Source organism: Rhamphochromis longiceps, linkage group LG13, assembly GCF_057381845.1.
Source record: "Rhamphochromis longiceps isolate RC_006_pf linkage group LG13, R_longiceps_female_GT1.1, whole genome shotgun sequence".
In the NCBI taxonomy this organism is placed as follows: domain Eukaryota; kingdom Metazoa; phylum Chordata; class Actinopteri; order Cichliformes; family Cichlidae; genus Rhamphochromis; species Rhamphochromis longiceps.
The window spans coordinates 31,130,863-31,155,354 of record NC_140569.1 but is presented as its reverse complement, the minus strand read 5'-3'; the positions used below and the strand labels follow the sequence as shown (position 1 = coordinate 31,155,354).

Genomic DNA, 24,492 nt, shown 5'->3' with positions numbered 1-24,492 from the left:
TACAGTGGGGTTAGTGATGATATAGTAATAATAATATTAATTATCTAGACTGGTAAAATATGCTTGAATGCTGTGATTGCCATCCATTGTCCATTGACACAACCCTACTACACTCAACAAAAATATAAACGCAACACCTTTGTTACTGCTCCCATTCCCCATGGGATGGACGTAGAGACCTAAAATTCATTCCAGATACACAATATAACCATCCCTCCCAAACAGTGGTCACAAATCAGTCCAAATGTGTGGTAGTGGGCACATCTGCTATATTGAGATAATCCATCCCACCTCACAGGTGTGCCACATCAGGATGTTGATCTGACATCATGAGTAGTGCACAGGTGTACCTCAGACTGCCCACAACAAAAGGCCACCCTGGAATGTGCAGTTTTGTCTCACAGCAAAATGCCACAGATGCCACAAGCAATGAGGGAGCGTGCAATTGGCATGCTGACAGCAGGAATTTCAACCAAATCTGTCGCCCGTGCATTGAATGTTCATTTCTCAACCATAAGCCGTCTCCACAGGCGTTTCAGAGAATATGGCAGCACATCCAACCGGCCTCACAACCGCAGACCTCGTGTAACCACACCAGCCCAGGACCTCCACATCCAGCAGGTTCACCTCCAAGATCGTCTGAGACCAGCCACCCAGACAGCTGCTGGAACAATTGGTTTGCACAACCAAACAATTTCTGCACAAACTGTCAGAAACCGTCTCAGGGACGCTCAACTGCATGCCCGTCGTCCTCATCGGGGTCTTGACATTTTGACACAAGATGGCGCGGCCACGTCCAGACGCCTTCCTGACCGCTCCGCTCCGACTATCCACTTTTCTTGTTTTTTACCTATTTTTTGCTCTGGTTTACATCCCAAAATCCTCTAGTCTTATAGTATACAACAGCGGATCACTTGTAAACTGGCCGCCAGAGATTCTACGCGGCGCGGAAAACAACAAAGGACGGGCCGCTCATCCGAGGCGCAGAACAAAGAAGCGCCGGGGAAAACGCGCTGGTATTAGGAACAGACTGAGACAGCAGGCGCATCGCGCACCACTGCCCAGTATCCTACTGGCCAATGTACAATCCATGGAGAACAAGCTCGATGACCTAAGAGCAAGGGACTGCAACATTCTGTGCTTCACGGAGACATGGCTGACCCCCACCGTGCTGGACCAGGCCGTAACTCCGTCGGATTCATTCTTTGTGCTCCGCGCGGACAGAACGGCAGAGTCGAACAAAACCAAAGGTGGGGGAGTGTGTTTCATGATAAACAGAAAGTGGTGTGATGCCAGGAGCATTTCTACTCTCTCCAGCGGCTGCTCGCCACATCTGGAGTTCCTGAGCATTAAGTGCCGCCCTTTCTATCTGCCCCGTGAGTTCACCTCAGTCATCGCCACGGCGGTCTACATCCCACCCCAAGCGGACACAGGTATGGCTTTGTCCGAATTACATGATGTGCTGAGCTCGCTTCAAAACAAGGACCCGGGCGCAGCCCTCATTGTAGCAGGAGACTTTAACAAAGCGAACCTCAGACAAGTCATGCCAAACTTTTACCAGCATGTCTCGTGTCCAACGAGAGGGGATCGGATTTTGGATCACTGCTACACGCCATACAAGCAGGGCTACAAAGCTGTCTCACACCCGGCTTTTGGGAAGTCTGACCACAACGCCATCTTCCTCATTCCCCAGTATAAACAAAGCATACGGAGGGAAGACGTGACCAAGAGGGAGGTAAAACGGTGGACTGCCCAATCAGAAGCTACGCTACAGGACGCACTCAACGACGTCGACTGGGACATGTTCAGAGCATGCGCAGTCGACATCAACGAGTTTACGGAAGTAGCAGTATGCTTCGTCAATATGCTAGCGGAGGAGATTATCCCCACTGCGAGAGTCACCACATTCCCAAACCAGAAACCGTGGATGGACAGATCGATCCGCACTGCCGTAAACACCAGGACCGCCTCCTACAACGCGGGTCTCGCCACTGGCGATATGAGCGCCTACAAAGCGGCCTCATACGGCGTGCGGCGCGCGGTGAGAGATGCCAAACGCCGGTACCGGGAACGTGTGGAGTCCCGCTTCCACCAGGGTGACACACGGAGTATGTGGCACGGACTACGCACCATTATGGACTACAAAGCCAGGGACACTGCGCCGATCAACGCCGACTCTGCATTCACCAACGAGCTGAATCGGTTCTACGCCCGTTTCGAGGTTAGCCAGGCAGCTAATGCTATCTACTGCCTGACTACCGAGGACAGTGACGTCATCAGCGAGAGACCGGTGACCAGCATCGCGGAGCATGATGTCCGAGTGGCACTGAGGAGAGTGAACACAAGGAAAGCGGCGGGGCCAGACGGCATCACCGGCCGTCTGCTGCGCTGCTGTGCTGACCAGCTAGCAGGTGTGTTCACTTACATCTTCAACGAGTCCCTGGCGAAGTCTGTGGTCCCCACATGCTTCAAAAGATCCACCATCATCCCTGTGCCCAAGAACAGCAAACCCTCATCCCTGAACGATTACCGGCCAGTTGCACTGACCTCGGTAGTAATGAAGGTGTTTGAGAGGCTGCTGAAGAACATCATCTCCCCCTCCATCCCAGACACCACAGATCCGCTGCAGTTCGCCTACAGATCCAACAGATCCACAGAGGATGCCATCACCCACGTCCTACACACCACTCTCAGCCACGTGGACAAGAAACAGGGTAACTATGTGCGAATGCTGTTTGTTGATTACAGTTCAGCGTTTAACACAATAGTGCCCTGCAGACTGTTCACAAAGCTGAGGGATCTGGGACTTAACAGCCGTCTGTGTGCATGGGTGTTGGACTTCCTCACTGGCAGAACTCAGGTGGTGAGGGTGGGCAGGTGCTTCTCCAACAGCATCAGCATCAACACAGGAGCACCTCAGGGATGTGTCCTCTCACCACTGCTCTACTCCCTCTACACTTCAGACTGTGTGGCCACCCATGGCTCCAACACCATTGTGAAGTTTGCTGACGACACAGTGGTGTTGGGTGCCATCTCCAACAACGATGAGGCGGCCTACATGGATGAAGTGAAGAATCTGGCATCGTGGTGCCAGGACAACCACCTCCAGCTGAACGTCAGCAAGACCAAGGAGCTGGTGGTGGACTTCAGAAGGGGTCAGCACAGAGACTACAAGCCCATCATCATCAATGGTGCTCCAGTGGAGAGGGTGCAGTCCTTCAAGTATCTTGGTGTCCACATCTCCTCAGACCTGACATGGGCTGCCCACATTCAGGTCCAGACCAAAAAGGCTAGGCAGCACCTGTATCACCTACGACAACTGAGGAAGTTCAGGGTCTCTCCAAAGATCCTCAGGATTTTCTATACAGGCGCTGTGGAGAGCATCCTCACACAGAACATGACATCGTGGTTTGGGAACAGCTGTGTGAAGGACCAAAAAGCTCTCCAGAGAGTGATCCGTACAGCAGAACGCTGCTGCAGGATTGCTCTCCCCCCGCTTCAGGACACCTACACCAGGAGATGCCGGACTAGAGCAGCGCAGATACTGAAGGACCCGTCCCATCCAGGCAACAAACTGTTCCAACTTCTGCAATCTGGTAGAAGGTTCCGCATCTTCCGGGCAAGGACAGAGAGACTCAAGAGGAGCTTCTATCCCCAAGCCATCCGTGCCCTAAACACACACACCCGCCCTCTCACATCATCTATAATTGACTGAGACAGGACTCTCTTCCAGACACGCTAAACCAAGGCACAATGTACATTTCAATTCCTTTAATTTTAAATATGTTTATATTGTCTATCCTGTAAAATAGTCAGATGTCTATTCATATTAATGTACAGAATTCACCTGCTTGCTGCTACTACTGCACATTCACCCTGTGTATATACTATATGTATGTATATATATATATAGTGTTCTTCCTCTACACCCCCCCCCCCCCCCCCCCAATTTTTGCACATGTCGAGGAGCGTGTCAGGCTACATTTCACAGTGTTATACTTGTATAACTATGCATGTGACAAATAAAGAACCTTGAACCTTGAACCTTGAACCTGACTCCAGCTCGTCGCCGTAACAGACTTGTGTGGGCAAATGCTCACATTCGATGGCGTCTGGCACGTTGGAGAGGTGTGCGCTTTACGGATGAATCATGGTTCACATTGTTCAGGGCAGATGACAGCTGAGAATGTCCCAGTTCTTGCATGGCCAGCATACTCACCGGACATGTCACCCATTGAGCATGTTCGGGATGTGCTTGACCGGCGTATACGACAGCGTGTACCAGTTCCCACGAATATCCAACAACCTCGCACAGCCATTGAAGTGGAGTGGACCAACATTCCACAGGCCACAATTGACAATCTGATAGACTCCATGCGACGATGTGTTGCACTGCATGAGGCAAATGGTGGTCACACCAGATACTGACCGGTTCTGGGTCCCCAGACCCCCAATAGCGCAAAAAACTGCACATTCCAGGGTGGCCTTTTGTTGTGGGCAGTCTGAGGTACACCTGTGCACTACTCATGATGTCAGATCAGCATCCTGATGTGGCACACCTGTGAGGTGGGATGGATTATCTCAATATAGCAGATGTGCCCACTACCACACATTTGGACTGATTTGTGACCACTGTTTGGGAGGGATGGTTATATTGTGTATCTGGAATGAATTTTAGGTCTCTACGTCCATCCCATGGGGAATGGGAGCAGTAACAAAGGTGTTGCGTTTATATTTTTGTTGAGTGTATATTACAGTCTCAACTTGAATAATGAAGGACTTTCATTTGAAACTTATATAATATTATATAATAATCCGTTCTTGGAAACAGAAACTGTTCCGCATGGAAAACTGCCAAAATAAAACAAACCAGTGCAAACAGACTAATGAGATTGGAAGAAATCTGCAATGCTTGTGTTTACGGCTAAGCAAAAGAACAAGTGCTTCAGAGTCTCAAGTTTGAGAAACAGGGAAGAAACAGATTTAGAATAATTCTGTTTTGCTAAGATATTCAAGGTCCTAAGAAATACATTGGAAGTGTGCATATTTCATGAATATGATGGTAATTCTGTGCTTTTTTCACTTTTACTCATTACTAAGTGTTATGTTAAGTAAAATGTTTTTCTGCACTTAACTGAATGTTTTAAATATCAAGGGGAAAAAGTCAAGATCAAGCTAATTCAAGTTGTGGGTCTTAATAATATCTCTCCATATATTTTCATTGTTTTAAAATTCACAAATCAAGAGAAAGGACTTTGGCTGTGTCCATATTGTGAACAAATCATACACATATATGCTTCTAATGTTTTTAATATAGATGTACTGGAACATGATATAAACATCTTTTCCGCCACACACTCTGGCGGTAAAGAATTTGCTGTCACCTCTAGTCCACTCAGATATTCATGCAAAAGCACAGTGTATTTCCCTGTGACTCTCAGCCACCGAATAAATGCTGCATGTATAGAAAAGGTGTGACTTTATGCATGATGTCTGGATAGTACTAGAACTGGAGCCTGGCTGAAGTGTCAAAGCAGTGGGTCTGTGGAGGCAAGCGTACCTTTTTCACTTCTCTTTTTCGCTGTCAGTCAATTCCTCTTGTGTATCATTCAGTACAGATGAATAAGCTGCATTCCAAATCAAATAGAGCCTGTTGAAAACAACTGTTATTTCTTTCACAAACAGGTGCAACCACTGATGTGAATCCTACAAGCTGAGCTTAAAAAGAACTTCCCTAGTATTAGGTTAAATTAACACGTAACCCTCAGTGATAAACCCTAAAGAGCCCAAGTGTCCTTTTTTGTTGCTAGGGAACTGCGGAGTTAGCTGTCAAACCTGCATTCATATGGCTGCTTAGTTACAGGAAAGGTTGTGGCGTTAACATAACTCAACATCACATAGCTTTACCTCAGTATAACTGTTTTTGGCTTGTTTTCAGTAAAAAAAAAAAAAAAAAAGAATGTTTAAGTACAGTACAAGAACCTACAAATTCAACTGAAGTATGTACCACCTCTGTCTAAAGTAAGAAAATAATTTAATCACTACTTAAACTGACATATAATTAAATTGAATAACATTATCCAAGCAAAAACCCCAAGGTGGTTAGGGTTATTTGTTATTTATAATACTAGTTTTTTGTTGTAATGTTTTTTTTACCTGCCTATTGTGCACTTTCCAACCAGCCTGTATTAGCAGGCTGCATTAGCTCGGGACAACTAGCATGCCTATAGCATCAATGCAGAGAAAGCAAGTAAGCCAGTGCTGAGCTTGTGATGACACTCTTATTTTCTGCTGTCTCTGTGCGATCATAGTTTATGTTCCACTGATGCATTTTTGCCTTAATGTGACTCAATCCAAATAAGCCTGTTTACAGTTTTTCACTACACAAAAGACAAAAACTGATAAGGAAGCAATTTTTCAGGAAAGGCTTATGAAGTCAAAGTAATAAGAAAAAGAGAGGAAGTGGTGTACAGTCCTGTGTGGATTTCAGTATCCACTAGGATACATTTTCCACATTATGCATATGTAAGCAGTTTTCTGTAAGAATCTATAGACCAGTGATGTGCTACTGTTACAGCAGCACTTTTCACGCAGCCTACTTAAGATTGAACTCTTATATGTTTTTTCAGCCTTTTATTACTTTTCTGTTTTCTGTGATTGGTAACGAGATGGAGCAGATGGGCATTGGGCCTGCTTTGATTGATAATACCCTGACACATGGAAGTGTGGTCAACTTGTGTCTGCTGAGCCTCACCTTTGCTAACTGGACCTCTTGACAGTGTTTGTGGTGTGAATGCCTTTTGGAACCAATAATATGGTTATACAGGGTGGGCCATTTATATGGATACATGTTAGGATGGCTGGGTCGTTGACCCAGGGTTTTGAGTTTATATATTATTTATCATTTCTATTCTTTGGTTTCTTTGTTAGAGTTATGTCTTATGGTTTGTCTCTGTGTAATCCTTAGTTGCTGTCTCCCCTGTCCGCTATATCCCCGTGTCCAGTCAGTGCCTGTGTCTGCCCTGGTCCCACATCTCTGTTCCCTCTGTTTTAGTGCCTGCATGTGAGTCTGTGTCTTTTGTTCAGTCTGTGTTATGTGTTTCCTGTTTTACTTTGAGGGTCTCTGTCTTATCTCAGTGTGTTCAGTTTACGCTTCCTTGTCTCGTCAGTTCTGATTTCCCCCAGCTGCGCTCTCCTTCTGTGTCTCATTCCCCTCGTTACTTCCCAGTGTATTTAAACCCTGTGTTTCTCTGAGTCATTGTTGTGTCGTCCCTCATTCTGTGTGGATCTTATTGGTAATGTCACAAGAAAAACAATGGTGTGCTTGGTTCCAACGTAACTTTATTCTTTCACGAATTGTTTACAAGTTTCTGACCACTTATAAAATGTGTTCAATGTGCTGCCCATTGTGTTGGATTGTCAATGCAACCCTCTTCTCCCACTCTTCACACACTGATAGCAACACTGCAGGAGAAATGCCAGCACAGGCATCCAGTATCTGTAGTTTCAGGTGCTGCACATCTCGTATCTTCACACCATAGACAGTTGCCTTCAGATGACCCCAAAGATAAAAGTCTAAGGGGGTCAGATCGGGAGACCTTGGGGGCCATTCAACTGGCCCACGACGACCAATCCACTTTCCAGGAAACTGTTCATCTAGGAATGCTCAGACCTGGCACCCATAATGTGGTGGTGCACCATCTTGCTGGAAAAACTCAGGGAACGTGCCAGCTTCAGTGCATAAAGAGGGAAACACATCATCATGTAGCAATTTCAAATATCCAGTGGCCTTGAGGTTTCCATTGATGAAGAATGGACCCACTATCGTTGTACCCCATATACCACACCAAACCATCACTTTTGTTGTTCCAACAGTCTTGGAGGCATCCATCCAATGTGGGTTAGTGTCAGACCAATAGCGGTGGTTTTGTTTGTTAACTTCACCATTCACATAAAAGTTTGCCTCATCACTGAACAAAGTCTTCTGCGTGAACTGAGGGTCCTGTTCCAATTTTTGTTTTGCCCATTCTGCAAATTCTGTGCGCCGATCTGGGTCATCCTCGTTGAGATGCTGCAGTAGCTGGAGTTTGTAAGGCTGCCATTTGTGAGTAGCTAATATTCTCCGAAGGGATGTTCGACTAATGCCACTCTCCAGTGACATGCGGCGAGTGCTACGCTGTGGGCTCTTGCTGAATGAAGCTAGGACAGCCACTGATGTTTCTTCATTAGTGACAGTTTTCTTGCGTCCACATTTTGGCAAATCCAACACTGAACCAGTTTCACAAAACTTAGCAAGCAGTTTGCTAACTGTAGCATGGGAGATGGGTGGTCTCGTAGGGTGTCTTGCATTGAAATCTGCTGCAATGATCCGGTTATTCCATTCACCAGATATCAACACAATTTCGATCCGCTCCTCACGTGTTAACCTCTTTGACATGTCAATGGCTGTGAACAAAGAGAAACTTGTAAATAACTCATGAAAGAATAAAGTTATGTTGAAACCAAGTACACCATTGTTTTTCTTGTGACATTACCAATAAGTTTGATGTGTCACATGGCCCTCTTCCTATTGAAAAAACAAAAGTTGTATCCAAGATGGCCGACTTCAAAATGGCCACCATGGTCACCACCCATCTTGAGGAGTTTGCCCCCTCACATATACTAATGTGCCACAAACAGGACTTTAATATAACCAACCATTCCCATTTTATTACGGTGTATCCATATAAATGGCCCACCCTGTAGTATAACGGTTTGTTATTAACTTTTGTTGATTTAATGTTTATGAGTTATGATATGACTTTTTGATAACCTAAGACTATACACATTGTCCAAGTATGACACTTTTCTAAAGCTATCCTCTGCAAGAGGCCTGTTCACCTGTATGTAAATGACATCTCACAATTTATTGCAAGATTTGAATTCTTTACTGTTTCCCCTGTTTGCTTCTGTTTTGTGCAAACTCCTTTTAGTTAATTATCCTACATATCCTCTTGTATCATTAGTTGTATATGCATTAGTCCATTTGTTTCACCTCTAAAATTTAGCATTAAGCCTGAACACACATAAAAAATTAATATATTGAAGAATTAAATATGCATAGTCTATACACTCTGGGTTTTTTTCTTTCTTTAGAATGAAAGGCAGGGAAAATTGCTTGAATGCAAAATCACCTGACGGATGCCACCACATCTCAGTTTGAATTTTCCCTGATTCAAAATGAGTAAATACTCAAGGTACAGCATGAGATGATTTCAGCTAGTGTACTGCATTTGTTTTTAAACCTCAACTATTAAGATTGCTTGTTAGCATATTGTTGGCATAAATTGTTTTTAAAGATGTTGAAAACAGCTTGAAAAAAGACAGAAAAGGAAAAATGAAATAAAGAGGCTAGCGTTGTCAGGTAATCACATTTACTCCCTCAGCTGTTATTCATCCAGTAGCCCAAATTTCAAATTTCATTTCTGGTAAATGATGTTTGTGTTTCCCAGTATTTGACTGTGTTTGTGGTGGTAGCGAATGTGTGTACGACAGGAGGCACACCAGTGAAGTCTTAAATACAATAGAATACAAATTAGTACTGGAAGAGCTTTAGCTTCACTGCAGCTCTGATCTGCAGTTAGTGATAGTATTTCTTCTGACTTGGTTGCAGTTGGGGTTCTTTCTATGATGCACTGAGCATTTCTTATCAGCTCACCTCTTTTCACTGCCATTGCACTCAAATCTCAATATGCCATAGTATGTGTTTTGTCCTGTGCTCTCCTTTTTCCTCTCTCTTTCTCCTCAGTAGTTGTTAGCCTGGCTCTGCTGGCTATTGCTTCCTGTTAAAACTGAATTCTTCTAAATTCTCAAGTTCTCATAGGGCAAACACTATGAAAAAGTACTTGAATCACTGGGATTCTCTCACTGACATTTTTCTTACAATACAAGCATCTCAATCCAGATACTGTTTTGAATTATTGCTATGTGAATAAAACTGGATTGAACTGAAATGAAAAAAGTTGATGGTTTGGGATTTCCATAACAGCAACCTGATCAGCCCACTGGTAGGAAAACAGGAGTTACTCATCAGCAGCAACTGAACGCTGAACAGAAAAGTGAGAGATTTGTCCATTTGTAAATGAAGGTGTTTTTTTCTTATATGAATGAAAGAAAATATAGTTTGTTAAATATCGGCTGACCCAAGTTAAATCTGTGGGTGGTAAATATGTTGGTTACTCTTCAACTTCATCAAGTAGAAGAATAACCATAGTAACCATAATTGAACTCCATAGTTCAGATTCAACAGTGCATATTTGACTGAGGTGTAGCTTTTAGCGTTTACGTTTTGCACATATTGCATACTGATACATACTGCATCTCTGTATGGTTCTCCAGCTGCACCGTGGCACACAAACAGGCACTTTACATTCAAATTCAAATTGTATTTGTCACACACACAACCATACACAGTATGACATGAGGTGAAATGTTTATTGCTGTGCAATGCCCAACCATTAAATGACAGTAAGAATTGACAGTAATATTTACAGATTTACAGATCACTACAAAAACTTACAGATTTTATTAATAAAAAGAAATTATAAGACGCATGCAAAAAGAAAAACCAGAGTGCGTGTGGAGATGTGATGTGTGTGGGAGAGTTCAGTCCTACACCTGGTTCAGGGCCCGAATAGCCTGGGGGAAGATGCTTCTTCTTCAGGGTCATTAATATGGCCAAAAAAATCCTCGGACAACCTCTTCTCTCCCCGGAGGACCTGTACAGCACTCGCTGTCTCAAAGGGGCACGTGGCATCTTACTGCACACACCCAGGACACCGAGTGTTTAAGCTGCTGCCGTCTAGCAGGAGAATTAGGTTGCTGAGGTCGTGGACAAGCAGACTCAAGGACAGCTTTTAGAACAGGGCAATAACCCCAATCAATGCTAACAGCTGACCTGATTGGCTACTTCCCTGGACTTTTTGGGGGGCAATCGTGTGGAATAAACATTCATTCTTTAATTTATCATTCATACCTTTTTTGCACTTTTTATCCACTTTAAAGTTTACTGTTTTGTGTTTTGTTGTGTTTAGCTGTGCTTAGTGCCGATATGGGACAATTTTGCAATTTCGTTATCATATCTTTTATTTCAAACACACAAACATGCGAGTGGTATCAATCTCCTCATCTTAGTCTTGGAAACCAAATGAGGATGCATCAGTTTAAAACTGTTGAACTATTAGCTTAATCTTTGATAGTTGCTGAGCAACTATAGGCTAAATAGCTTACTTGATTACCTTCAAATTATAACAAATGTAGATTCAGTCATCTAGATTTAGCTCATGGGGGTTATTTGCTTTTGTTATTTGCATGTAAAATTTGATTTGTTGTTTTGCATGGGTGGAGTTGATTTCCCAGATGTAAACATGCTTGACACTGGAACGAATTTAGCTGTTCATCTACAGCATCTCCCTTATGCATTTTATGATGCAGGCTGACAGACCTCCCCTATTTTCACATAAAAACCTTGCCGGTACAGGTTTACTATATATTACACAGAATATTGGGACCTCTTTTATTAGAAAGTGTGTCAGGAAAGTGAAAAGGCCTGGGAACATTTAGCTGGAAACTTCATTAAGGGTTGAACTGAAGGTCTGTTGGATGATGGGATGGCACAATTCAGTGAAATCACGAGTTCACACAAAAATGTGTAATTTTACACACATACAATGGTGAGGCACACAGGCAGGTCAGCAAAGTGATGGCAAAGTTCAACAGAAGCACATGCAAAAGCAAGCTCCCAGCAAGTTCAATTTATGTGTGTAGCTTGTGTAATTGAAAGTTTGCAAATGTGCTTGTGTGCGCATGTGCGTATGTGTGTGAGATCAGAGGTCCTGTGTTAAGGACAGGCCTGCTAAGTAGGCCAACAGCTGCTTCCCTGGCAATTCATCTCCAGTCAGCTTTGAAGCCTGCTTTTTCCTCTTATTATTTCAAACCAGGCACATTTGACATATTAATTGAGCTTTCTTTTGTATTCTGGTACACTGACCATCATCATTTTTACTTGCCGGACTTTTACACAAACACATTTAACATCCCTTTGTAGATACAAGCATCTGAGAAACACAAGTGACCAGGTGTTAGTTCCAAGGTTGGTTTATCTATTATGTATTCAAATAAATGCAACATATTCACCACCTGCATGTGCGTGTGTGTGTGGTAGCGTGGGTGTTTATAATTGCGCATTGCAGAAATTACAAACGCTGCTGCTCTGTCCCTCTACCACCTATCGGATGTGTGTGTGTTTTTGTGCCCTTTGATGCTGGACAAAAGACCAGTTCTCCCTTGATCACTCATTTCTTCTCTCTCTTTGCTCTTGTTCTTTTCTAACTCATTTTTCCATCTCTTCTTAACAAAAATGGAAAAATAAACTACAGAGTAAAATACTGAACAGTGGCACAAACACGTGCACACACACTATCCCTCTTTTTGTCCATCACTCTTCATGGCGCACGCAGCGAAGTGCATTCAAGTGAAGCAGAGCACACAGCTGTGAACCAGCCCAGGGGCTTGTCCTCTCTCTCTTTCTCCCTTTCTGTGTATGTCTGTGTGTCTTGACAGCTTGGACCACTGGGACACAACCAGAGGTGTAAACAGGTCAACATGAGAATGAGGGCACTCTCAGTGCACGAGAAACAATCAGAGAGTAGCACCGTTGACTCAAAGAACTGTCTGTGCTTGCTGTTTAATTAGAATATTCAGCATCTTCACACACACGGGTACACACAAAGTGAGTGGTTAATCTGTGTTAGAGTTGATAGATGACCACAGTCAGCGGTCAGCCTTTCTTCCTCCCTACAGCTGCTGTGCCACATGCTCACTTGGAGTGGTGAAGCACATGCAGCAGGCCTCCAGTGTAAGCATGGTAAACTGCCGGAAACACTGGTTATATAATCACAGCATGTGTTCACTGTCACTGTGGTCTGGGCAAAATCTCCTGTTTACACAGCACAAACACATCTGCATTTGGTCGTCTTCTCTGTCAGTATTCCACCTGCACTGTCCAGCTTTGATGAGTGTAGCAGCACTAAGAGTTTTGGTTCAACAGCTGTTTAACCCGAGTCCACTTAATATATGAACATCCTCCCACATACCTCATCGATTACTGTTAACCTCATGTGAGCTGTATATGTGGTTAGTTTTACGGGTGATTTATGAAAGTTGTTGAAACTGTTTTCTGAACACAGGCACAGCTGGTTCATTTCAATATCAAGCTGGGCCAGTCACAAAACTCTGTAACGTGCAGTCTTATCACTGCACTTTCCTTGTAAATACAGTACTTTAAAAAAAAACCAATTTTTACAGCAAAACCCAGTTTGTACTGGCACAGCGTGTTACTAAATCAAGCCCTTAATCTCCAAGAGAACACTGGTCACCCATCTAAGGTTTGGGTTGGATGTGGGGTTTTCAAATTTATAACAGTTTGGAATTCTGGAAAAAGCATTTAATGGTAAAACTTGAAGAGAGACGTCATTTGAACTACAGTATCTTCTACAGTATCTTCTAGTTTCTGATAATATATCTCTTTTTAAATGTAAAGGCAGGTTTACATTTAGTGTCCATCATTTGGTAAATGGTATATGGTCTGTATTTGTATTAGAGATGGCACGATACCACTTTTTTATGTCCGATACCGATATCATAAATTTGGATATCTGCCGATACCGATATGAATCCGATATGGTGTTTTTTAATCAACAAAACTGTTTTTTTTTTAAATATCTTGCTGCATTTTGTATAAGTTCATACTCAAGTTTAAAACAACAACTACACTAAAGCTATTCTGTTATACCTGTATGCAAAAAAAAATATTTCATAGTACAGCAATACTGATCAATCTAATAAACTTAAACCTACACCATCCTCCCTATTCTGGTATTTTAAAGAGTACTTAGCGTAAATATTAAGCAACCTAACTAATAGGGTTCCAACTCCCAGCAACAACAAAAATAAATAAATAAAAAATAGGGAACCACCCCTCACGCGCCACCTCATGATGCTTAATCGACGTAATCAACCTTAATTTGATGCAGTGTGAAAAAAAAATGCACAGAAATCAATTATTTTTCAAGAAATATTAAATAGATTCAACATCTTTCTTCAACAAAATTGCAGACTGCACAGATGGTACCTTCCCAAAGGAAAATGTACTATAGCTTACTAGGGTATATTAGACTTAATAGTTACTATATACAGTAATGGACTTCTATACATTTTGCATCAAATTAAAACTTTGGCTGTCAGATAATTATTTATTAAAAGCTAGACATTTTAAATGAGAATAAGAAAGAAAAGTATGTCTTTGTGCCCCCTTTTCCCTGTTAATGCCCTATCGGCCCCCCTGGCTAAACTTTGCTAGATCCGCCCCTGCACAGTTACCAGCCGTCAGCTACGTAGAAAAAGATCCTCGAGTAGAAAGTAATATTAAATACATTCTAACAATAGCTGATCAAGCTTAAACGTGCTGCTGTTGTTCAGCCGCTGGTTTGCTCTTTCTGGTGCAAAGTGGGCCAAAAGCAAACTAGAGACACGGACTCGCGACAGAAAAGCCGATCAGCTGATCGTTAAGCAGTTTCATGATTGAAGTAGCAGCAAGAAGAGGCAGTCGCTTGTTAAGCTTAACGCAGGAATGCTTTACAAACATTCAGAGATGGACTTACACATTTGCTTTACTTCTCTCGGGATAACTTTGTCGGAGATGAAATGCCGGGTTGCTAGCGAAGCTCCACATGCTATCCAGACCACTGACAGGTCCCGCATGCCACAGCCGCTCTATCACGTGATGCATACTGCTCCGACGTGCTAACGTTCTGAGGTGAGTTACGGCGTGTTGCAAGTTTTGTGAGGTGCTTTCGTGATATTTAATGGATCGGATTACATTTTTTATTTTTCTCCGATATCCGATCCAGTAATTTAGGTCAGTATCGGACCGATACCGATACGTAATATCGGATCGGTCCATCTCTAATTTGTATAGCGTTTTACTTGGTCCTAAGGACCCCAAAGCACTTTACACTATACACAATCATCCACCCATTCACACACACATTCACACACTGGTGATGGCAAGCTACAGTGTAGCCACAGCCACCCTGGGGCACACTGACAGAGGCGAGGCTGCCGGACACTGGCGCCACCGAGCTCTCTGACCACCACCAGTAGGCAACGGGTGAAGTGTCTTGCCCAAGGACACAACGACCAAGACTGTCGGAGCCGGGGCTCAAACCGGCAACCTTCCTTGTATGTAACTAAAGCTACAAGTAACTAATGTAAATGAAAATTCCCTGGCATTTATATATCAATGAGCGCAATGTTTTGTTTGAGGTCTAGGAAGTCTTCTTTTAACCTCTTCAGACAGAGCTGACTTCTTTGTCTCGGACAACTTCCCTCTATGACAACAACATAAGATTCACGAGTGATTTGGTTAATAGTTTTTCCTTTTTCCTCCTCCTCAGTGTAATTATGTGTGTGGTAGACAGTGACAATATTTGGCATGGCTGGCTCTGTTCCTGACTGACTGGCACGTATTTGAGTAACAGAAACACAATTAGTCACAACTCAAGACAGGGGTGAGAACCAGTTTTTGCAGTCATTATATCACTGAGTAATTTATTGCTGACTGTGGAAGCATAGCGTGACTCTTACTTGTATGTATTCAAAATTGAAAAGAGAACGAAGGAGGATTGACATCAAGGGAAAACACTCATCATTGAGGCAATTCAGTGTGGGAAGATACATTTTTTCACTGTGTGTGCATGTGTGTACAACAATTACTAATCTTAACTAAGAGTATCCAGTTTCTGATGATTTCTGCTGGTTTATTTTTACAGCTCTGATATCTGCTGGCTGCTGCACCAACTCATGTAGGAGTGTTAAACTTTGGGACAGGTGAGTCCCCAGAATTCTTATCTTTTATATATTATATCTGAACTTTTTATATTATTTTATATTATTTTATATTTAGAAGATATGGTTAAATCACTATGTGGTGGAGCTGTTTTTAACATAAAAGTCCGGTGTGCAAAATACTTTTGAGTGCTAAGACTTTATCACAAGTGACCTTAATGCGGAAAAAGTTTTGTGATCTTTATTTATTTATTTCAGTTATCTTAACTGTCATTATATCAAATGAACAGGTTTGTGAGTAACTATGTACCAGTCTGATGTTTTCCAGTTCCAGTGTGTTGGAACACAGATCAGCACAGTTCTCTCAATACTACAGTGCCAATACCACTGTTCAATTTCTGATAATCATTTATCAGATCATTTGCAAGGCAACACCAGACTTGACGTAAACATTGCTTCCCTTACTTTGTCATTTAAAATGTAACATAAAATATAATCCGAACATATACATTTGGTAAACAGGTGTTTAGTAATTAACTAACAAAGGATAAAATCAAACGATTAAAGAAAAAAAAGTTTAGCTCAGTTTACGAGTTGATGGAGGCAGTTAACATTTACAGTCAAATTAGCTCCACCTTCCCCTGCTCTCAGGCTGAGTGAATGACTGATTTTCTTGTCCTTTGATTGTGCTTGGATAAATAATTCTTAAATAAATAAAAATTAAAAATAAATAAATAAAAATAAATAAAACTACTGATATAATTCTAATAGCCTAGGGTTGGAATAAGGGTAGAAATAAGTCATCACAAATGATGACTTACACATACCAGGATAATATTTATATTTGATAAGAACATATTGATAGGTTTGTAGCTTGAACCTATTCGCTGGAACGTTGAAGGCAATATAATTACACCGCAAGCAAGACACGAAGTAGGCAAAGTTCTTCATGTTTCTCGTGCACGGGAGAGAACCGGACAAACGCCGTTCCTTCGCTTGACCCCAGTTGCTCTCGTCCGTTCTCCCGTAACACTGCTCTTTTATTGAGGTTACATGAATATGCATAGGTTCATTAACATATGATGTCTACATACAAACAAAGAGTACCTTGCCTTTGTGTGTGTGTGTGTGTGTGTGTGTGTGTGTGTGTGTGTGTGTGTGTGTGTGTGTGTGATTTGTGTGAGGTCAAGATGTGACCCTGTGAAGACTCCCCAAAGCTGGTGCCAGGAGTCTAGCGGGTCCATCTGAACAAAAGGCTCTTATACTTAAAGAGATATACGTGTGTTTGCTATATCAACAAAGAGAAGATAGGACCTCTCTTATGCTCCTAGGATGTGGGTGTGCATTCCACTCTAGAATGCACACCAAGCCTTTGCAGCCTGCTAAAGATCACAGTCCTATCACTACACAATTGATTATACACCTCTAAGCATATATGGTTAAATATTTCTAAGCATAAATGACAATCAACAATACAAAACCTAACACATATTATTTTACTTAAGTGAAATGATATGCAAGTGTTACACCAAATATAACAAGAGTGAGAACAAGCAAGACGATTTCACAGGAAAGCATTGCTATTAAGACAGAATTAGTCTGAAGTTCAGTTGAGATGAAACGAAAAAAAAGTCCAGTATCAAATCCAGAAATGATCAAATTTGGCAACGCTTTTTAATTTATTCAGTCGGTAATATGTGAAAACCCAATAAATTCAGAGAGAACAGAGAATGTAAATCATCTACAGGTTATGAAAATTTGGAAAAACATGGAGTAGGTAACACCTTTGGTAGTTGAAGTGCTGACATAAGAAGTCATCTTGGGCAATGGATAGGTTCAAGGTTCAAGGTTCTTTATTTGTCACATGCATAGTTATACAAGTATAACACACAGTGAAATGTAGCCTGACATGCTCCTCGACATGTGCAAAAAATGGGGGGTGGAGGAAGAACATTTTTTATATATATATATATATATATATATATATATATATATATACACACACACACACACACACACACACACACACACACACACACACACACACACACACACACACACACACACAGTGGGGCAAAAAAGTATTTAGTCAGCCACCGATTGTGCAAGTTCCCCCACTTAAAATGATGACAGAGGTCAGTAATTTGCACCAGAGGTACACTTCAACTGTGAGAGACAGAATGTGAAAAAAAAATCCATGAATCCACATGGTAGGATTTGTAAAGAATTTATTCGTAAATTAGGGTGGAAAATAAGTATTTGGTCACCTCAAACAAGGAAAATCTCTGGCTCTCACAGACCTGTAACGTCTTCTGTAAGAAGCTTTTCTGTCCCCCACTCGTTACCTGTATGAATGGCACCTGTTTGAACTCATCATCTGTATAAAAGACACCTGTCCACAGCCTCAAACAGTCAGACTCCAAACGCCGCCATGGCCAAGACCAAAGAGCTTTCGAAGGACACCAGGAAAAGTATTGTAGACCTGCACCAGACTGGGAAGAGTGAATCTACAATAGGCAAGCAGCTTGGTGTGAAAAAATCAACTGTGGGAGCAATCATCAGAAAATGGAAGACATACAAGACCACTGATAATCTCCCTCGATCTGGGGCTCCACGCAAGATCTCATCCCGTGGGGTCAAAATGATCATGAGAATGGTGAGCAAAGATCCCAGAACCACACGGGGGGACCTGGTGAATGACCTGCAGAGAGCTGGGACCAAAGTAACAAAGGTCACCATCAGTAACACACTACAACGGCAGGGAATCAAATCCCGCAGTGCCAGACGTGTTCCGCTGCTGAAGCCAGTGCATGTCCAGGCCCGTCTGAAGTTTGCCAGAGAGCACATGGATGATACAGCAGAGGATTGGGAGAATGTCATGTGGTCAGATGAAACCAAAGTAGAACTTTTTGGTATAAACTCAACTCGTCGTGTTTGGAGGAAGAAGAATACTGAGTTGCATCCCAAGAACACCATACCTACTGTGAAGCATGGGGGTGGAAACATCATGCTATGGGGCTGTTTTTCTGCCAAGGGGACAGGACGACTGATCCGTGTTAAGGACAGAATGAATGGGGCCATGTATCGTGAGATTTTGAGCCAAAACCTCCTTCCATCAGTGAGAACTTTGAAGATGAAACGAGGCTGGGTCTTCCAACATGACAATGATCTAAAACACACCGCCCGGGCAACAAAGGAGTGGCTCCGTAAGAAGCATTTGAAAGTCCTGGAGTGGCCTAGCCAGTCTCCAGACCTCAACCCCATAGAAAATCTGTGGCGGGAGTTGAAAGTCCGTGTTGCTCGGCGACAGCCCCAAAACATCACTGCTCTCGAGAAGATCTGCATGGAGGAATGGGCCAAAATACCAGCTACTGTGTGTGCAAACCTGGTAAAGACCTATAGTAAACGTTTGACCTCTGTTATTGCCAACAAAGGTTATGTTACAAAGTATTGAGTTGTATTTTTGTTATTGACCAAATACTTATTTTCCACCCTGATTTACGAATAAATTCTTTACAAATCCTACCATGTGGATTCATGGATTTTTTTTTCACATTCTGTCTCTCACAGTTGAAGTGTACCTCTGGTGCAAATTACTGACCTCTGTCATCATTTTAGGTGGGGGAACTTGCATAATCGGTGGCTGACTAAATACTTTTTTGCCCCACTATATATATATATATATATATATATATACACACACACACACACACACACACACACACACACACACACACACACACACACACACACACATTGGGTGAATGTGCATGGTATAGGATAGTGTTGGAAAAGGCAAATTGTGTGTGTGTGTGAGAGGTCACCCTTGTGTAATCCCTGCTTTAATGCATCAACTGAGTGATGGGACTTGGTTAATATTTAATGTTGAAGAAGTTCCTAATGGATGAATAAATCAACCTTCATCTTTACCTGGAGTTGACAGATTTCTGCATTCTGAACCCAGAAGCTACACACACACACACACACACACACACACAAATGACAGCACGTTTTTTGTTTCTTTCCTGTCTTTCAGCTTCGATGCTTCCTTACCATGACATGCCTCTTGATGAGATGCTGCTGTGACAACATGCACCCCAGAGAGAGCAGAAGGGGCAAGAGGATCGATACATAACCGGTCGCATAAATGATCAGGCCAATCAAAACTTCGCAGTGAACAGCGACTACAAGCAGACATAAATACTCTCTCTGCCTTTTCTGCGGTTGCTGCTACTGATGCTGCTATGCATTTACTGAGGACCACCAGAAAAAACAAATGTCATTGTTCAGATGGGCGAAGATTTGTCCCTGCATTGCCAAAAGGAACAGAAGAAAACAAAACAACTGAGAATCTGCGGTTGCCAATTATAAAGCCCTACCTCTTTGGAAAGACAGAGCCCTTATGGATAAATTAAGTTATATATCAAGAGTAGTTGTTCCTGCTAACTGTCTCTTCGCTGTCACACCTGTAAGCATTTGAAAATTAAAATGTGTGAAAACGCAGTTTTAGGTAATGGTAACTACTTTTACAAAGTAATTGTGGATCTGGAATTGAAGCACAAAGTTTACTTTAACCTCTCAACATCTGTTAGATTACCAGTGACAAGTTTGCGTTAGTATTAGGTTTATGTCTACTTTTTATATTGAATTGTAACCAATTGAAAATCTTAAAACTGTTAGACCAACATGCATGTAAAAGAACTGATTTGAAAAGCAACATTTTCTAGTTTATGAAACTATGCTTATTTAGCATGTGGCTTAAACTTAATTATAACCTTTTCCTTATTTGGTTCACCTGGTGGATGTTAGGAGGTTAACATTTTTTGTGGATAAATTTGATAGTTTTGGCCATAATTGTCAGAAATTATATTTCTATTCACTACAGAATTTCTCAAGATGTAAGACAAGAAACTAATTTGACAATTGGCAGTCACAAAGGTTGTTGATCAATGGTCATGAGAATTTGCATAATTAAGATTAAGGAGCTGACCTCCCAGCCCATTGTTCCTTCAGTGGGCTGGTTTCAGTCATTATGCAAATGTACTGTTTATAAGATTGGGGAAACCTGCAGTCAGCTGAGACTGAAGAAGTCACTTGGATGAGTGACGAAACGTTTCTGCCACAAAACGCTACGTCCAGATGAACAGAATCAACTTTTGGAGAAATATCTCAAAAGCTCAGTGTTCAGAATGAATTTTTTTTTTTAACTTTCACTTTTTCTCTACTTCTGGCCACCACAGGTGCCATTCAAACTCATTTCTCTAAAGGAATACAATCTTTAAAAGGGTTTAAGGCCCCATTCACACACGCCCAGAGAACGTTTGGAAGCCGCTGGGTTCACCGGTCGATAGGAAAAGACGTGTTTTCCTAACCAGTTGGTGAGCGGTTGTGGAAGTTGCTGATTGTTGCTAGCCCTAGAGACTGGCCAGTGACCTTGTGGCAACCATTACCCATAGTTTTCATGGAAGCTGCTGACTTGTCTGCAAAAACTCACCAACTACTTGTTCATCTGTAGTGAAACTGTGAAAAAAGCAGCTCAAACTGGAAACACAAACCATTTATCTTCAAATATAAAAGATGGATGTAGGTCTTGGTTTCTAAAGTCCCATCTTGAAGCGTCAAGGTAAAGAGTTTTGCGATTGCCATCTTAGTATTCTGAAACCACATTTGAAAAGATAGACAAGTCTTATTTTGAAACCCCATATCAATTCAATTCAATTTTATTTATACAGCGCCAAATCACAAAAGTGCTCAAGAGAATTTATATTGTAAGGTAGACCCTACAATAATACCTACAGGGAAAAACCCAACAATCAAATGACCCCCTATGAGCAAGGACTTTTGTGACAGTGGGAAGGAAAACTCCCTTTGAACAGGAAGAAACCTCCGGCAGAACCAGGCCCAGGGAGGGGCGGGGCCATCTGCCGCGACTGGTTGGGGAGAGAGAAGGAAAACAGGATAAATCATTCAGCATACCCCAAATAATTCTCTTCCCTAAAACACAGCATGACTAAGATTTACCAAATTTACTTATTTTATTTATTTTTAGTGTGACCCCAAAATGAGCGGAAAAGCCTTTACAGCAGAAAAGCCTTTAAAAATCTGAGGGCTGTAGACTTTCGAAGGAGACTACGTCTTTTTTAACCACAGGTTTGGCTCTATGGTGGACATTAAAAAGAAATGCAGGTTTAGGCACTTGCATGCTGGCTTCACCTTCCAGACCCAGCACCTACATCCATCTTTTATACTGTCAAAAAAATTGTTTAAAAAATATGGAGCTGGCGATTAGCATGATAGGTCACTTTCAACCATAACCACTACTAGCCTAATCCTGACCTACAACAAACGTTAACCTAAATTTTGTCTTTCCCTTGTTTTTTCACGTCATTCACTGGTGCAAACAAAATTATACCTCTGCAAAATGTTATACAAGTACAGTAATTGTTACAAAATTCATCTTGTAATAGATTTTTAATTAAAAAAATCCACATCAAATTCCAGATTCCTCTTACTATATTTGGAAGTATTGTTGAATTTTTGTGAAATAAAGTTCTTGCTTAATAATGAGACATTTATTTAAAGGGTTACTGTGAGAATAGGATGTCAGGGATCGAGGGGATATATGTTTAAATATTTTCTTGTTTAGTTTCTGCTCCTTATTCAGCTTTGTGTCAAGATGTGTTCATATACCAACAACATCATGTACTCTAAACCTTGTGTCAACATCAAATCATATATGTAGCTGTGTGTGCTTTTCGTTTTCCACACCTCTGGGTTTTATGGATAACAGGCTTGAGCAACGTTTTCTCATTGGATGGGAAGAAACTCAGGCATGAAAATTACTACTATCAGACACTGTTTTCAGTTAAAACACTAGAAAAATTTGTCAACTTAAAAATTTAACTGGTATGTTTTCTTAGCTTTAAAGACATTTTAAGACTTTTAGACTTTTCAGATGTCAGTTAACCACAGGATATACTGATATCAGTTCCCCCCCCCCCCCAAAATTGTGAAGGGATTAACTACTATGGGTTGGTAAATATAAAAGCCAAGCTTTGTTTATTATATCAATTTTTAAAGTTGTTGGGGTTTCAATGTCACTTGCTCCTTGTCCCCTTTCCCCATTTTATTACACGTCCTTTTTTGGAAGGACACACTAAAGAACAGATTATAGAATTTAGAATAATGCAGCCATTCTTTACTGTTCTTAACTGTTCACTGTTCCGTTAGCAATTTCATAGTAGCATCTTGTAGATCCTAGCACTTAACACATATGTTCCAGACTGTACTGATTTAAGTACAGACTCTCTCGCCCCCAATGATACCTTACTTTATTTATAAACTCTCTGTTTTTGCTCAACATGAAATAGAAAGCAATTGAAACTATTTGAAGTTTTTACCACTACTTTCAATTTGCCCATTGGTAGCTAAAATGCACACAATCAAAGGTTTCAGAGTACCAGAAATGCTTCTGATTTCACTTTAGGGCAGAACTGAACCATTGTTTTCTACTGTTTGCTTCTCACTATCTGTTTTCTTGTTACTGCTCAGATGTGTGGAAAACATTTTACTTGGTGCATACCTAATGACTCACAGTAATATCGACATACAGACATCCACACACATACAGTTATCCAAACTCTTTTCTGTATAACCTCTTCACCCTGAGTGTCTAGATTTGTTGAAAGGTTAACAAGGCAGAAAATACTACTATATTATCAAAGACCTTGTTTGTTTTTAAAAAGTCAAGAGTAGTAAATCTACTTAGTTTTATAAATATATAGGTTATTATTTTTGACTTCTTGGTATTATAAAACTACTTATTCTATTCAGAGACATATGTAAAAGCTAATAAAGTGACTTTATGTAAAAATGGCTCAGTTGAGTTAGAATTGGTGGATTCACACACACACACACACACACACACACACACACACACACACACACACACACACACACACGATGAAGCAACTAAAAGCCAATTGAAGTATAGAGTATAGAGTTGTAAACAACTATTGGATTAATGGTTGAGTAATCAGTGCCAATTTTATGGACAACCATCTTTTTCAGGTGGTGAGTAAAGGTTGAGTAATAATACCCACAAATGAGATCTCATTCTATTTAGAACAGGCCATTCCTAAGCTACAGACGCTGAGTGGTAAGCTCAACTGCGTTGATTCATTCTGAGGACAAAATGCAAACTTGGAGCAGGAAAAGCCTTTTCCAGCCAAGCGTCCAAAAGTAACATGCTGCTTTGTTTCAGTAGATGCTACATATAGCAAATTTTGTAGGAGCACAATTTGCTACTACCCCATTAAAAACTTGCACTGTGTGTACAGTATGACATTATTTATTTACTCATTTAATTAGAACATTAGTATACAGTACATGTATTTGTACATGTGCATGCTCTTGCATGCAAGGAGAAGAGACTGAGTTCAATGACTGACAGTGAAAATGGTTCCCAATTACTTATTGGCTTGGAATGAAAAGTGCATATGTATCATGTCAAGTATGATATGTATTATATCATATCAAATTCTCAGTTATCTACCTCTTGGTGGTCTCAGGAGCGTTGAAGAAAGACAACTGGACTTCTCTGAATAT

The 24,492-nt window shown here is 41.5% G+C and overlaps 1 protein-coding gene across 2 annotated transcripts in view; it reads left to right on the top strand.

The window, feature by feature from the left end:
- Nucleotides 1-23,736, top strand: part of LOC146656100 (uncharacterized) — a 47,131-nt gene extending 23,395 nt beyond the window's left edge. For both annotated transcript variants that reach the window (XR_014914411.1, XM_085428987.1), the window contains exons 3-4: nt 15,870-15,927; nt 19,922-23,736. Coding sequence is in view for 1 of the 2 variants with exons in the window: in XM_085428987.1 (XP_085285113.1) it covers nt 15,870-15,927; nt 19,922-19,943 (80 nt within the window). In the remaining variant the exon portion in view is untranslated. The remainder of the gene's footprint in view (nt 1-15,869; nt 15,928-19,921) is intronic.
- Nucleotides 23,737-24,492: the final 756 nt, after the last annotated feature.